Source organism: Schistocerca cancellata, chromosome 8, assembly GCF_023864275.1.
Source record: "Schistocerca cancellata isolate TAMUIC-IGC-003103 chromosome 8, iqSchCanc2.1, whole genome shotgun sequence".
Taxonomy (NCBI): Eukaryota; Metazoa; Arthropoda; class Insecta; order Orthoptera; family Acrididae; genus Schistocerca; species Schistocerca cancellata.
In genome coordinates this window covers 585,989,343-586,003,821 of record NC_064633.1, presented here as the reverse complement: position 1 = coordinate 586,003,821, position 14,479 = coordinate 585,989,343, and the positions used below count along the sequence as shown (strand labels likewise).

At 36.9% G+C, this 14,479-nt stretch overlaps 1 protein-coding gene across 3 annotated transcripts in view; it reads left to right on the top strand.

Annotated features, from left to right (window-relative positions):
* The window catches only part of LOC126094809 (serine/threonine-protein phosphatase 6 regulatory ankyrin repeat subunit C-like), a 94,386-nt gene extending 81,660 nt beyond the window's left edge, over window positions 1–12,726 (top strand). Inside the window, exons 4-6 of one of the 3 annotated variants that reach the window (XM_049909382.1) lie at window positions 3,144–3,509; window positions 9,369–9,854; window positions 11,501–11,678. In XM_049909382.1, the coding sequence (XP_049765339.1) occupies window positions 3,144–3,509; window positions 9,369–9,854; window positions 11,501–11,543 (895 nt within the window). In that variant the 3' untranslated portion in view covers window positions 11,544–11,678. Of the gene's footprint in view, window positions 1–3,143; window positions 3,510–9,368 lie in introns of all 3 variants that reach the window. The other 2 variants (XM_049909381.1, XM_049909380.1) reach the window with 2 other exon arrangements.
* The last annotated feature ends 1,753 nt before the right edge of the window (window positions 12,727–14,479 follow it).

Below are 14,479 nucleotides of genomic sequence, written 5' to 3'. Positions count from 1 at the left end.
ATGACTGGAGCCCTCAGACTATTTCTTACTGACCAAAATAACTGTTCTCTGAACTAATGCGACCAGCAGACTTTAACACAGAACGACACAATTGTGTTATATGATTGATTTCCAGTCGCATACTCCAGATTCTGGAGTGAGGTGGGCTATTTAAAGATTGGCATATGGATATTTATTAGTCTCAGAAACTACATAATGTGTTGAAGATTAGCTTTGTTAGATTTTGCTATTTTAGATGCACTATGACTGAACTGAAAATGTTGGAGGTTAGTAAGTTATAAAAGTATGTAGAAATCTTATGCTTCCACCTTGGGAATACCCTAATTGCAAGTATGGAATCCATCTTTAAATTTATTTTTTGTGATATCAAATTATCAAAGTCATTGATTACTGATCTATTTAGTGAGGTATGTAATCTAGATCAGAAAAAATATAGTGACAAAAATATGATGTCAAAGTTTATAATCCAACAATCACAGAGGTAAAATTGGCACTTGAAACTATACAACATGTGAACTGCAATTTTAATTATCTTGGAAGTTAATTAGTGTCATAATTTAAAGTATGTTCTCAGAAAGAGTGGAATGACTGCTTTTGAATGAATGGTAAAAATACTTCTTATTCTGTCAATTTGCTCAAAATGTTTTCCTCATTATATATTGTAGTAAAACTCAGTTAGCTACAACTTCCAATTAACTGAGCTTCTAGTAAAATTAGCTGCATAACTGAATTCAGCAAGTTCAATATAACCATCTGAATAAAAAATTTAAATGGAACATCAACTAAATAACACTTTCAGAAATGTTCATGTACAACTATATTAAAATGAGTACTAAGATCAGAGAAAATATTGGTCATTTGTGGAAGTACAAGTATTAACAGTTGAAGGATACCAACTAGTTGTGTCTCGAGATATTGAATGAAATGTGTTTGACTGATTCGAGAGCACTGCATGAAGCTTTCAGTGACACTTTATGAGAATATTGTCAAAACATCTTTCACAAAGCCTAAAGAAATTCTGTTCATGTGTGAATTCATGTGTGAAAGCTGTTAGTGGCACTAAAGGAGGTGTCCAGGCACTTTCGGGTGAGACAGGAAATGAAACTGAAGGTAGCAAAGCAATAGCATAAATGCTGACCTGTTTTCCAACATTCCTTTACAAAGGTACATGTGGGAATATTGCCCAGATTTAATTCTTGTGTCACTGAAAAGATGCGTAAAATATATATTACTGTCAGTGGCTTTGAGAAACAGCTGAAATCATTAAAACTGAACAATGCTCCAAGGCTTGATGTAATATGTACTGGATTCTACAGTGAACTCAAGCTGACTCAGCCTTTCTTTAAATTATAATCTATCATGCTGGAGGTGACAGGGGTATATACAGGGAGCAAACAGCTATTTATAGTTTGTACAGAAACCAAATGGCAGTTCTAAGAGTTGAAGGGCACAAAAAAGAAGCAGTGGTTGAGAAGGGAGTGAGACAAGGTTGTAGCCTATATCTGATGTTATTCAATCTGTACTCTGAGCAAGCAGTAAGCAAATAAAAGAAAAATTTGGCATAGGAATTAAAATCCAGGGAGAAGGAATAAAAACCTTGAAGTTTGCCGATGACATTGTAATTCTGTCAGAGAGAGCAACGGACTTGGAAGAGCAGTTGAATGGAACGGACTGTCTCGAAAGAAGGATATAAATGAACATCAACAAAAGCAAAACAAGGATGCCGAGGGAATTAGAGTAGGAAATGAGACACTTTATGTAATAGATGAGTTTTGCTATCTGGGCAGCAAAATAATTGATGATTGTCATAGTAGAGACAATATAAAATGTAGCCTGATGATAACAAGAAAAGCATTTCTGAAGAAGAGAAATTTATTAACATCGAGTATAGATTTAAGTGTCAGTAAGTCTTTCTTGGAAGGTATTTGTATGGAGTGTAGCCACATATGCAAGTGAAAGATGGGTGATAAACAGTTTGGACAAGAAGAGAATGGAAGCTTTGAAATGTGATGCTGCAGAAGAATGCTGAAGATTAGGTGGGTAGCTCACGTAACTAATGAGGACATACTGAATAGAATTGGGGAAAAAGAGTAATTTGTGGTGGCACAACTTGACTAGAAGAAGGGATCTGTTGATAGGACATGTTCTGTGGCATCAAGCAATCACCAATTTAGTATTGGAGGGAAGCATGGATGTTAAAAATTGTAGAGGGAAACCAAGAGATGAATACACTAAGCAGATTCAGAAGGATGTAAGTTGCAGTAGTTACATGGAGATGAAGAGGCTTGCACAGGATAGAGTAGCATGGAGAGCTGCATCAAACTAGTCTTTGGACTACAACAGTAACAGGGCTCTCAGAACAGAAAATCATCCCAGTAGCTGGGAGAAAGCACAGGTCACACGCTTCTATAAGAAAGGTAGCAAAAATGACCTATAAAACTACCATCCAGTGTCCTTAAAACTCATTTGTTGTAGTCTTAGAACATATTCTGAGCTCGAATGTAATGAGGTATCTTGAACAGAATGACCTCCAATGTGACAACTAACATGGACTCCAAAAACATAGATCATGTGGAATTCAACTATCACTTTCCTCACATGACATACTGAAAGCCATAAATCAAGACATCAAGTAGATGCAGTATTCCTCAATTTCCTAAAAAACACTTGTCTCAGCAAGACATCATTGCTTATTATCAAAATTATAATCATATGTGGTATCAGTCAATATTTTTGACTTGAGTGAAGATTTTTTGGTAGGGAGGACACAGTAAGTTATCTCTGATGAAGATTCATTAACAGATCTAGAATTACATGCTGAGTGAATGGAGTCAGTCAACTATAGCACCATTAGTTATGATGTATCAAGATGCTCACCATTTCTGACTGTAATACTTGTCTTATTGTGTTAAACTTCTAACATAATATTATACACCTTAATGAGTAGTTTGACATTGTTGCTTCCACACTGCAACTAGTATGTTACCAAGATAACATTTTAGTAATATAGATTCTTCTGGAGCCTTATGATACTCTTCTTTTGTTAAAGAATGTGCAAGCAATATTCCCTCACAACTGAAATACTTCACAAAAATGAAATAAATTCTCTAAGAGATAAGTAATACATAGACTTTCATTTGCAGGGCTGCACACCGTGATCTAGATGTGGACAGACATTTAACACGTGGGCGAACAGCGCGTGAGGCGCTGCAAGCGGAGCTACCAGATGTGTGTCTGAGACTGATCACTCATGGTAAAAACTTTCCTGCCAACAAGAAGCGTCTACTTGAGGCAGTGGATCTGGGTGACTTTTCCCTTTATCAGCGACTGCTAAGGCGAGAAGCTGCTAAAGATGGGTTTGATGCTGATTTCTGGTTCGAGAAGCCATATAATACTAGACTTCTTGAACGAGCCTGTGGCCTCAGAGACTCAAAACTTGCTGCAGAATTTGTCAGAGTCACTCTTGATGCTGGTGCACATCCATCTTCTGTTAATCTCTGTAGCAGAAGGTAAGAAAATTAATAATAAAACAACTAGATAATGATAGAGTACAGCAACATAGCCTGAAACTATAGTCATCCACTTGTAAAGGTTGGAGATAATGACTGAAGGACAACTTGAAAGTAACACATGTAGTTATTACTTGGATTTATCTTTGCACAGTGAAAATTACCCATCCTGGTACTGTGGTAGTGAGGTGACAGTTTTTTCCACTTTTCTCCCCCCCCCCCCCCCCTCTCTCTCTCTCTCTCTCTCTGCCCGCCTCTCCCCTCTCTGCCACAGCTCATGATATTTTCTGCCTTGTGTGTTTCCACAGATTCTTTAATATTGGAGTGCCAAAAAGATGTTTCTGTGACCAAAATTGTTTTATCATACTCCATTGAATGTATTATTTAATAGGATGGATAAAAAATCTACTCACCAAGTGGTGCCAGAACACACACATAAGACTGTTGTGATTGGCAAGCTTTTGGAGCCAGTGGCTACTTCTTCAGGCAGAAGGGTTGAAGGGGGAGGACGGAGGGTGAATGAAAAGGACTGGAGAGGTCTAGGAAAAAGGGCAGATTTTTGCAAAGTCACCCAGAAGACTGTTTCCTTTCCTTCTCATCCCATACAGTAAATCTCCCCAGACCCATGGCTCTGGGTGACTTTCCCGAAATCTACCCCTTTTCTTAGACCTCACCAGTCCTTTTCCTTCACCCTTCTTCCTTCCCCTTCCACCCTTCTGCCTGAAGGAGGGGCCACTGGCTCTGAAAGCTTGACAATTACAACAGTCTTTTATGTGTGTGCTCTGCTGCTGCTAGGTGAGTAATTTTTTTATCTATCCAATTAAATAATTTGAATATAATAGAGGGAAACATTCCACGTGGGAAAAATATATCTAAAAACAAAGATGCTGTAACTTACCAAAGAAAGCGTTGGTATGTTGATAGGCAATAAACACACACACACACACACACACACACACACACACACACACACACAAATTTCAAGCTTTCGCAACCCAAGGTTCCTTCATCAGGAAAGAGGGAAAGATGAAAGGATGAGGGTTTTAAGGCAGAGGGTAAGGAGTCATTCCAATCCCGGGAGCAGAAAGACTTACCTTAGGGGGAAAAAAGGACAGGTATACATGCGCGCGCACCTATCCGCGCACGTGTGTGTGTGTGTGTGTGTGTGTGTGTGTGTGTGTGTGTGTGTGTGTGTGTGTACATACCTGTCCTTAAGTCTTTCCACTCCCGGGATTGGAATGACTCCTTACCCTCTCCCTTAAAACTGACATCCTTTCGTCTTTCCCTCTCCTTCCCTCTTTCTTGATGAAGCACCCTTGGGTTGCGAAAGATTGAAATTTGTGTGTTTATTGCCTCTATCAACATACCAACACTTTCGTTTGGCAAGTTACAGCATCTTTGTTTTTATGTATAATTAAATAATTTCATCAATAATTGATTGTTTTTGTTGTTCCATTGAATGTGTGGTGCAGACACAATGTCTGGCAATAGCAGATGTGCTCAGTTGTGAAAGGTGAGTGGAATATTGATGTTTAGTGCAGTGCTCTTCCGCAGTGCACACAGTCTGACCTATATCAGCTGTATCACACTGGTAGGATATTTTGTAAACTCCAGCCTTCTGCAGTAACAAATTTTCATTAACTGAACCCAGCAAGTCAACAATACTAGATGGTGGGTGGAAAACTGCTTTAATGTCAAAATTACAGAGGATTCCTGGTGCTTTAAATGAAATATTGTCAACAAAGCGAAGAAAAACTAGAGATTTAGCTGGGATGCTTCTCTTCTTATCCACTTCCTGGCTCTCAGTTGTAACTGATAATGCCCTATTAATGTGTGGGGTAGAATATCCTTTTGACTTCGGCGGGCGGGTGGGCAGGCAGAGGGTGGTACAGTAGGATGGCTTACCTAGGCCAGACCACATGCACCATGGTAGAATACTGCACTGAATGTCAGTTTGCACTCACATTTTGCAACCAAGCAAGTCTGCTATTGCCAGGCATTGTATCTCCACTAGACTTTCAATGGATTATGATAAAACGATAATTTTGTCCACACCAATGTCTTTTTGAGACTCCATTATTCAAGAATCAATGGAAATACAAATGTTGGAAAATCTAATGAACTGTGACAGCTGCATAATGGGTGCAATCCCATCTTCTCCATGATTTGCTCGAATCAAGACAACAGAGTGCATTGATGGTCATGGTAGGCGGTAATGCAGAGGACAACTAATTTCCACAGTTCCACCAGCAAAAACGCTACTGCCAGGAAATTTGGTCGCTCTGTCAACATGATTTTGATGCATGTGCAAAATACTCTGAGCACACTATATATTGCAGAAAGGAGGACATCCCCACCAATCTTTTGTGGACTACCTGAGGATGATTGGCAGATGCCCAATCAAAATGTTGTGGGTGTAATTGATGGTAACTAGCTAGAAGCCCAAACTTTTTTCATAATTGTCCTTTAAAATTACCACTCATTCAAAGATGCAGCAAGAAATGCAATGTTTACAGTATCCTCATGTTTAAAATATCTGCAGTTGATGATGTACCTCAAATGTGCTTCACTCGGCAAATGTGTGGTCTATCCAGACATCACTGCACTTGCTAATCATTGCTAGTCACTGTTATAATTTTTTAGTTTCATGTCAGGTTACAGCTAGGACCACTGATTGCAAACTGTGATATGTCTCAGAAACAGTTTAGTTGTTACACATCTTACTTCAGTCCCAACATTATGGTGTTACAACTGTTATTGCACAAAATGTCAGTCCATGTCAAGAAGTTAGTTCTGTTACCACAAAGTCACAGTCTGTACTGTTCTTATAAAACATTCAACTTGATATAATTGTCTCTTCTGCCCCAATAAGTAACTTTCACCTTTCTAGTTTGTGATACAATAAGTTGTAAAACAACACTATAAGCTGTGTTTTATAGTCTTTGCAGTTAGTTCTTTTCAGAAAAATCTGCCCCCTTGGCAGACATCTTACTGCACTGCCCACATATTTTGCCTTAAAGTTCACTTTGGGATGACAGTCAACAATGTGAGAATACATTAAAATTTAATATTTTAAATCTGCAATCCTGGATAGACATTGAACAGTTTGTGCTGTACACACACTGAATGCCATTACACAATAACCATGTGACTTGGCATATCATATTTTCAAGTTCAATTTTTTTTAATGTTAATCCATGATGTGAAGCAATCTAATACATTTAGTTTTTATCTTAATTGTCCACAGTTTGTACTGAAATTGTATGCATAACACAAATAAAAAGTCTCAGAACAGTGGCCACAAACACACAACTTCCTTGGTCATGCACGTGATGTGACAATCGGTATCCTACATGCTCTTCAGACACCACTGATGGCGTTTCATCTACCGATGCCCCAATACATTCATAAAGGTCAACTTGTCTCACTTAGTATCACACATATTACAATGTTTCAGTGTTTTACAATTTTAGTTGAAACGATAATATTACATTTATGTACAACTTCATCTGTAAAGAAACCTATTAAATGTGCAAGAGGAGAAATTACCAACAGCAATTCCTCAAACTCTCAATTACAAAATAAATCTAAAACTGACACTACTGCAAATTCTCCTTGTGCACAATCAAAAGCCAAAGGGAATTGAAAAAAAAGTATTGTATTAGTATCTACACAAAATGTGGCTAATTTGAAGAAGGAAAAAAATTATCAGAAAAGTTAAGAAACGTTGAGCATTATTTCATTCATATTGTTATATAATTATCGGTAATACCTACTGACTCAAAATATTTAGATGAGTTACAGTAGTAGTGGTTGAGGCACTCTTACTTTTTTGTGTTATCTGGGGATTTCTAACTTTCTGTTGTTTGCCAAAATGTAAAAAATCTATTCTGAACAAAAGGTAGGGATGCATAGTCCACATTGCTATTATGGCCTTCTGAAGACTGGTCTGATGTAGCTCTCCACATCCGTCTGTCCTGTGCAGGCCTCTTCTTTTAACAGCTTATTATCTAGGTTTCACTTCCATACAAAGCTACACTCCAGTCAAATACCACGAGAAAAACATCTAGATTAGATTAGATTCAGTTTTCATTCCAAAGGCCCAAAAGTGAGAGGATTCTATTGGGTGTGGAACATGTCAGAAAGTATAATATAATATAAAAAACATAAAACATTTGAATGTAATACTTACTACCCTGATAATCTGTCAGAAGATTGTCAAAATTGGTGAATACATTACAGTAAACTGGAACTGCTAATATTTACAGAATTAATATACTGTCAGAATGAAACATTATGTACTTTTTATAAATTTATCATACACAACATACCTAATCTTGACTGTTGTGACCAAGTGCAGTCAAAACTGAAATCTAGCACACATTTTTATTTAAGCTGGTCTAACATTTCCTGTTAAGTTATTCATCTATAGACTAAAAGAAGTTTCCTATCAAAAAGTCTTTCAAACTCTGTTTAAACTGTGATTGTAATGATCACTGGCATTTTGTTGAAAATGTGTGTTCCTGAATATTGGATCCCTTTTTGGACCAAGGTAAGTGATTTTAGGTCTTTACGTAGATTGTTCTTATTCCTAATATTGATACTATATATTGAACTATTGGTTGGAATTAGAGCTATATTACTTGCAACAAATTTCATTAATGAATACACATACTGAGAAGCAGTGGTTAAAACACGAAGTTCCTTGAACAGATTTCTACATGATGATGTTGAGTTTACACCACAAATGATTCTTATTACACACTCTTGCACACTAAAAACTTTTGCTCTGTTTGATGAGTTACCCCAGAATATGATCCCATATGCAGAGCTCTGTGAGACATTCACCTGCACCCACCCACCCACCCACCCACCCACCTACTAACATAATTACTTCTCTCTCCCTATTTTGTTATTGTTGATCGAGCTGATGCCATTTACATTTTCAGCCTTCTCACTTTTGCTAGTAAGTGTCACCCAGCTAGAAGGCATTCTTTACTTATTATAACTGTCTTAGTCCTCACTTGGGCTGGTGGTGGAGGGGTTTGACAGGTCAGATATGGGTGGGATTTCTCTCACCACAGATGAGGCACGGACATACCTCATCTGTTCTGAGCTATGTGCCAACCCAGTCAATATACTTTTAGGTCTCTTTAAATTATTTCTCTCAGCTCTGGCATCAATACTGCTTTCAGTGCCTCAATTTTACCATTCTTATGCACTCTCATAATATGATTAACCCACTAGAAAAAATACATTTTAGAGATAGATAAAGATTACAAAATAATAAGTGTTACAGAGAAATAAATATTGCAAAATATATGTTTACAATAAAAATATTCGGTATTACAAATACAAATTTGGGAATACATTTGCAATTTACAATAGAAGAAATGTTACACTGTAGTTCAGGAACTCTTCTAATGTATAAAATGATCCTTGCAATAGGAACTGCCTGAAGGTTTTTTTAAACAGGAGATCATCATCTACCAAACACCAGGTAGGAATATCAACAATGTCAGAAAATACAGATTGCTACTTACTGTAAAGAAGACACATTAAGGCACAGACAGGCACAATTAAATTAAAAGATACTTGGATAAGCTTTCAGTCAGTCTTCATCAGTAAAAAACACACACAAACACACACACACACACACACACACACACACACACACACACACACACACACTAGCAAGCACACCTACACACACACACACACACACACACTAGCAAGCACACCTTTGTGTGTGTGTGTGTGTGTGTGTGTGTGTGTGTGTGTGTGTGTGTGTGTGTGTGTGTACATTGTTAAAAGTATAAAAATGTATTAGTGAACTTAAAAATTTACTTTAATTTTCAGGACTCCAATGCATGTAGCAGCTGCAGCAGGCAACTGGGCAGCACTTAAGCTACTTGTTGAACATCCACTTGCTGAAATTAATGTGAGGGATGGTAATGGACAGACACCTCTCCACATCGCCGCATTTTGTTTGAATTCTGAACATACGCATGATTGTTTAGAATTACTGTTGAATGTGGGTAACATTGATGTGAATGCAAAGGATGACTTTGGGAGGACACCTGCTGATGTTGCAGGATGTGATGCTGCTGTAGTAATGATAGAAGAAAAAGGTGGAATCAAAAGTGGAATGTCTCCACCTGTTCAGCTTTCCAGTCGAAGAGGTCCCACTCACTTGATAAAACCTGCAATTCAGTTCATGCGTAATGCAGGTGATGGTGTTGCTCCACTTGATAGTACTATTTTGTTTGATGGTGAAGGTGAAGACATTTGGCCCAAGTCCATACCTGAGAAGAAGATACTTTTTGACTTTATGATCCAAAGGAGGTATGCAGAATTTGAAGAGTTGTTTGAAAAAATGTCTGTTGAAGAAAACTTTCTGAAATGTGATGAATGTGGTTACACATTCCTGCAGTATGCTTGTGAAAGAGGTCTTCATGATTTTGCAAAGAAACTTCTCGAAAAGGTAGATCCAAATGAAACACATGAAAAAAATACGAGAACACCTCTTATGTTAGCCTGTCTCCAGAATGACTCTCACATGGTTCATATACTGTTAAATACTAAAGTTATCAAAGGAGTAGATACAAATATTTCTGATCATAAACAAAATACTGCCCTACACTATGCTGCTAAAAATGAAAATATGGACATCATATTTGAATTATTAGGTCATGGTGCTGACATACTTGCAAAAAATATGTTTGGGAAGTATCCCTTATCTGTTGAAGAAATGGAGAGGTTGCTAGATAAGAGCATAGAAGTTAGAGATAATATGTTGCCAAGCAATGATGATTTTGTTCTAATCTTCAATTATAAAATGTTGATATCTCAACAAAACCAAAAAAATTGTTTGAAAGGCTGTAACAGCAGTCTAATCCAAAGCAGCCCATCAAAAGCAGAAAGTAAAAATGGAAAATCAGTTTTACTTGGACCCAGGTCTCAAGTAAAATATTCTGAAATGAACTTCTTACACTCACTTAGCAGCTCATGTGAATATGCACCACTCTTAAAGCATCCACTTATCACTAGTTTTTTGAGAATTAAAGATGACTGTATGAGACCATTCCTGTCCTTGAACCTCATACTCTGTGTTGTTTTTGTTATTACATTAAATGTATACATTATAATTGAAGTTGGTAAACTGAATGAAAATTCCACACTGGTGCATTCTATTCAAATGTGCTTTTGTGCAGCTGCGTTTATATGTACCATACTCATGTTACTCAGAGAAATTGCACAGCTTGTTTTAAAAACAAATTTGTATACTAAAAATTGTGAAAATCTGTTTGATCTTTGTCTGATACTCACAGCAGCACTTATTCTTCTTCATTGTCCTCTTGGAGCATTTACTCAGTGGGCCTTTACTATCGCTATTCTGCTGTCGTGGCGAGATCTTTTTATTGTGACTGGCCGACACTACAAATTTTCAACTAATGTACAAATGTTAAAGGCTGTATCATTAAACTACCTACAGTTTTTAAAGTCTTACATATTCATAATTTTTGCTTTCTGTCTCAGCTTCTATGTAATATTCTCACAATCTACCAATCAGCCTACGACAAATTCTCAAGGTAATAATACTGCAGATATTTTTAATCAAACACAAACTGGTGGTGGAGGAACTGAAGCCATCAATTTCTTTCAAAATCCATTAAAAACATTGTTAAAAACTGTCATTATGATGACAGGAGAATTTGAAGCTAGCAATCTTCCTTTCCTGACAGACATTTGGCTTACTTCAGTTGTATTTTTGCTTTTCTTATTTTTTCTACATGTTGTATTACTAAATCTTTTGACAGCTCTTGCTGTCTCTGATGAACAGCATATAAGGGGAAATGCAGAGATTTTGAGTTTAATGTCTCAAATACAACTCTTGTATGAAATTGAAAATATTGCACTTAGTTTATGTACATTATTTAAAAACTGTAAATGTATTTCAAAACGTTTTGAGAATTTGTTGTTGTTTTCAGGAAAATCATTAGAGGAAGCTTGCTTGTTTACTTGGCCCAATAAAGGGACACAAGCAAAGATTTCAGGGGAACACGGGGATATTGTAAAAAGATTTAATTCAAAAATAGTAAATGAAGCTAAAAGCATTGTGACAAACCACAGATTATTTTCCCTAGAGAATGGAGGTGACACAGATGGCTTGTCAGCCTTGATACAGCACATAGAACAAATACAAACTAACGTAAAGCTGCTTTTAGAGGAACAACACGTAAAAAGTGGTAAAAATATGGACCAGAGATCAAACATATAAAAATGAGTAACACTTCAATTATGAATAATTGAAAATTACTTAAGTTAGATTCATAGACACTCTAACTATTAAGTTTATTATTGTATCATTATGGAGGTACGCTTGTTATGAGAAAGTTCTGCTTAAGCAGCTTTAAATATTTTCACAAAAGAAAACACTAAAGTTTTTGTAGCAAGAAAGGGTTTCTTCTATGAATTCATAAAATATGTGTGTTTTTGTGTACCTAAAAAGTTACTCCATACAAATGTTGAATATTGTTTTATGCAAAAAAATTTTAATTTTATAGAAGAAATGGATAATGTTTGAATCTCAGGTACCTAAAGTTATTGGCAGCTTGTAATTTGTATTTAGAGGTTGTGTACTAATCTGATTTTTGATAAAATTCTATTTTTATAAAAATAGTATAAATTAAATAGTTATTATGTGAAATAAATATTGTGTGTTACTTAAATTTTTCATCAATATGTGTAATATCTACTGATTACGGACAACGTGGCATTTTCCCAGTGCAATAGCCATCCAATACAATTCTTCAGATTAGTTATTACAAGGTTGCACAGTTGCAAAATATAATACTAAGCCTAAACATAAGCGAAATTAACTACTTTTTTAAAATCTATTTAAACTCAAATACTGAAAGCAAAGGATGGTTAACAGTTTATAATGAGTGTCTAACGTAATTTATTGGTTGTTACAACTACAAGCATTTTGAAATAACTTGCCAACTTAAGTGAGTGTGAACACAATTTGCTGTCCAGTATGGTTAATGTCCAGTAAGATGCATAATTAAACAATTTACAGAGTCAAAATGTTTGGTTTGCACTTTCAAAGTACAAACTAACCTCATGACCATCTCATATGCTGCTGCAGGAAGTTGTCAGTAATTGCCACTAAAAACATTTATGTGAATATTGTCTCCCCCGTAGTGGTGGTGCACGCGTGGCAGCATCCAGGTTCCCCTCGGAAGAAGAAAACAAGACTTTCACAAACAGCAGGCCGAAAGGTGATGGCCTCCTCATTCTGGGATCAGTGTGGTGTCATTTTTATTGACTTTTTGGAACCTGGCTCTACAATTAACTGGGACCATTAGTGTTTTTCATTAGACAAGCTGCAACATGCCATCAAGACCCACAGACCACATACTCAGGGTCAGCTCATCAGACTACACCCTGACAATGCCAAACCCCATACAGCCCTTATGACGCAGGAGAAAATCAGGAAAATGGGTTGGAAAATTGTTCCTCATCCTCCCTATAGTCCGGACTTGGCTCTTGCATGGTAAAACATTTGATAGTGAGAAAGACCTTATTTCCTGTGTCAAGTGATAGTGTAAAAGTCACTCTCCAGAATTTTACCAAAGTGCATTTACATCATGGAAACAATGTTGGGCCAAATGTGTCACAGCTGATGGAGGCCACATTGAGTAGGCTCAATGTATAACTAAATGCTCCAAGTATGCTCACAAAAAATTTCATTCTCCTCCTGCAAAAAATAAAAAAATTAGAGCCGACTGTGCAAAATTTTTTGAATGCCCTTTGTAATTCACTATTTTTATTAAATTTCACAAGCATATGGTTGCTTGTACGTGGCTCATTGGTGCATGAGCAAGACATAGTCAGACTGTTGCTCATTGAGGCATGTGTCAGATGGCTGCCATGCAACTAATGGGTTTGCAGAGTGTAGCTACAGATGCAGATGTCTACTGTAAAATGGTGGTGAGTTCATCTGAGGCCTCCAGCATGCATAGGTTATCGTTGTGTACCATGGGGGGCAGAGGAGTGAGTTGGCACATGGTGTACAGATGATATTGGACCAGGTGTTGAGGTGACCATCTGTTGTTGTTGTTGTTGTCTTCAATCCAGAGACTGGTTTGATGCAGCTCTCCATACTATTCTATCTTGTGCAAGCTGCTTCAGCTCCCAGTACCTACTGCAACCTACATCCTTCTGAATCTGTTTAGTGTATTCATCTCTTGGTCTCCCTCTATGATTTTTACCTTCTGCACTGCCCTCCAATACTAAATTGGTGATCCCTTGATGCCTCAGAATATGTCCTACCAACCAATCCCATCTAGTCTAGTTATACCACAAATTTCTCTTCTCCCCAATTCCATTTAATACCTCCTCATTAGTTATGTGATCTACCCATCTAATCTTCAGCATTCTTCTGTAGCATCACATTTCAAAAGCTTCTATTCTCTTTTTGTCTAAACTATTTATCGTCCACTTTTCACTTCCATACACAGCTGCACTCCATACAAATACTTTCAGAAAAGACTTTCTGACACTTAAATCTATACTTGATGTTAACAAATTTCTCTTCTTCAGAAACACTTTCCTTGCCATTGCCAGTCTACATTTTATATCCTCTACTTCAATAATCATCAGTTATTTTGCTCCCCAAATAGCAAAACTCATTTACTACTTTAAGCGTCTCATTTCCTAATCTAATACCCTCAGCATCACCCGATTTAATTAGACTACATTCCATTATCCTCATTTTGCTTTTTTTTATGTTCATCTTATATGCTCCTTGCAAGACACTGTCCATTCCGTTCACTTGCTCTTCCAGGTCCTTTGCTGTCTCTGACAGAATTGCAATGTCATTGGCAAACCTCAAAGTTTTTATTTCTTCTCCATGGATTTTAATTCCTACTCCAAATTTTTCTTTTGTTTCCTTTACTGATTGA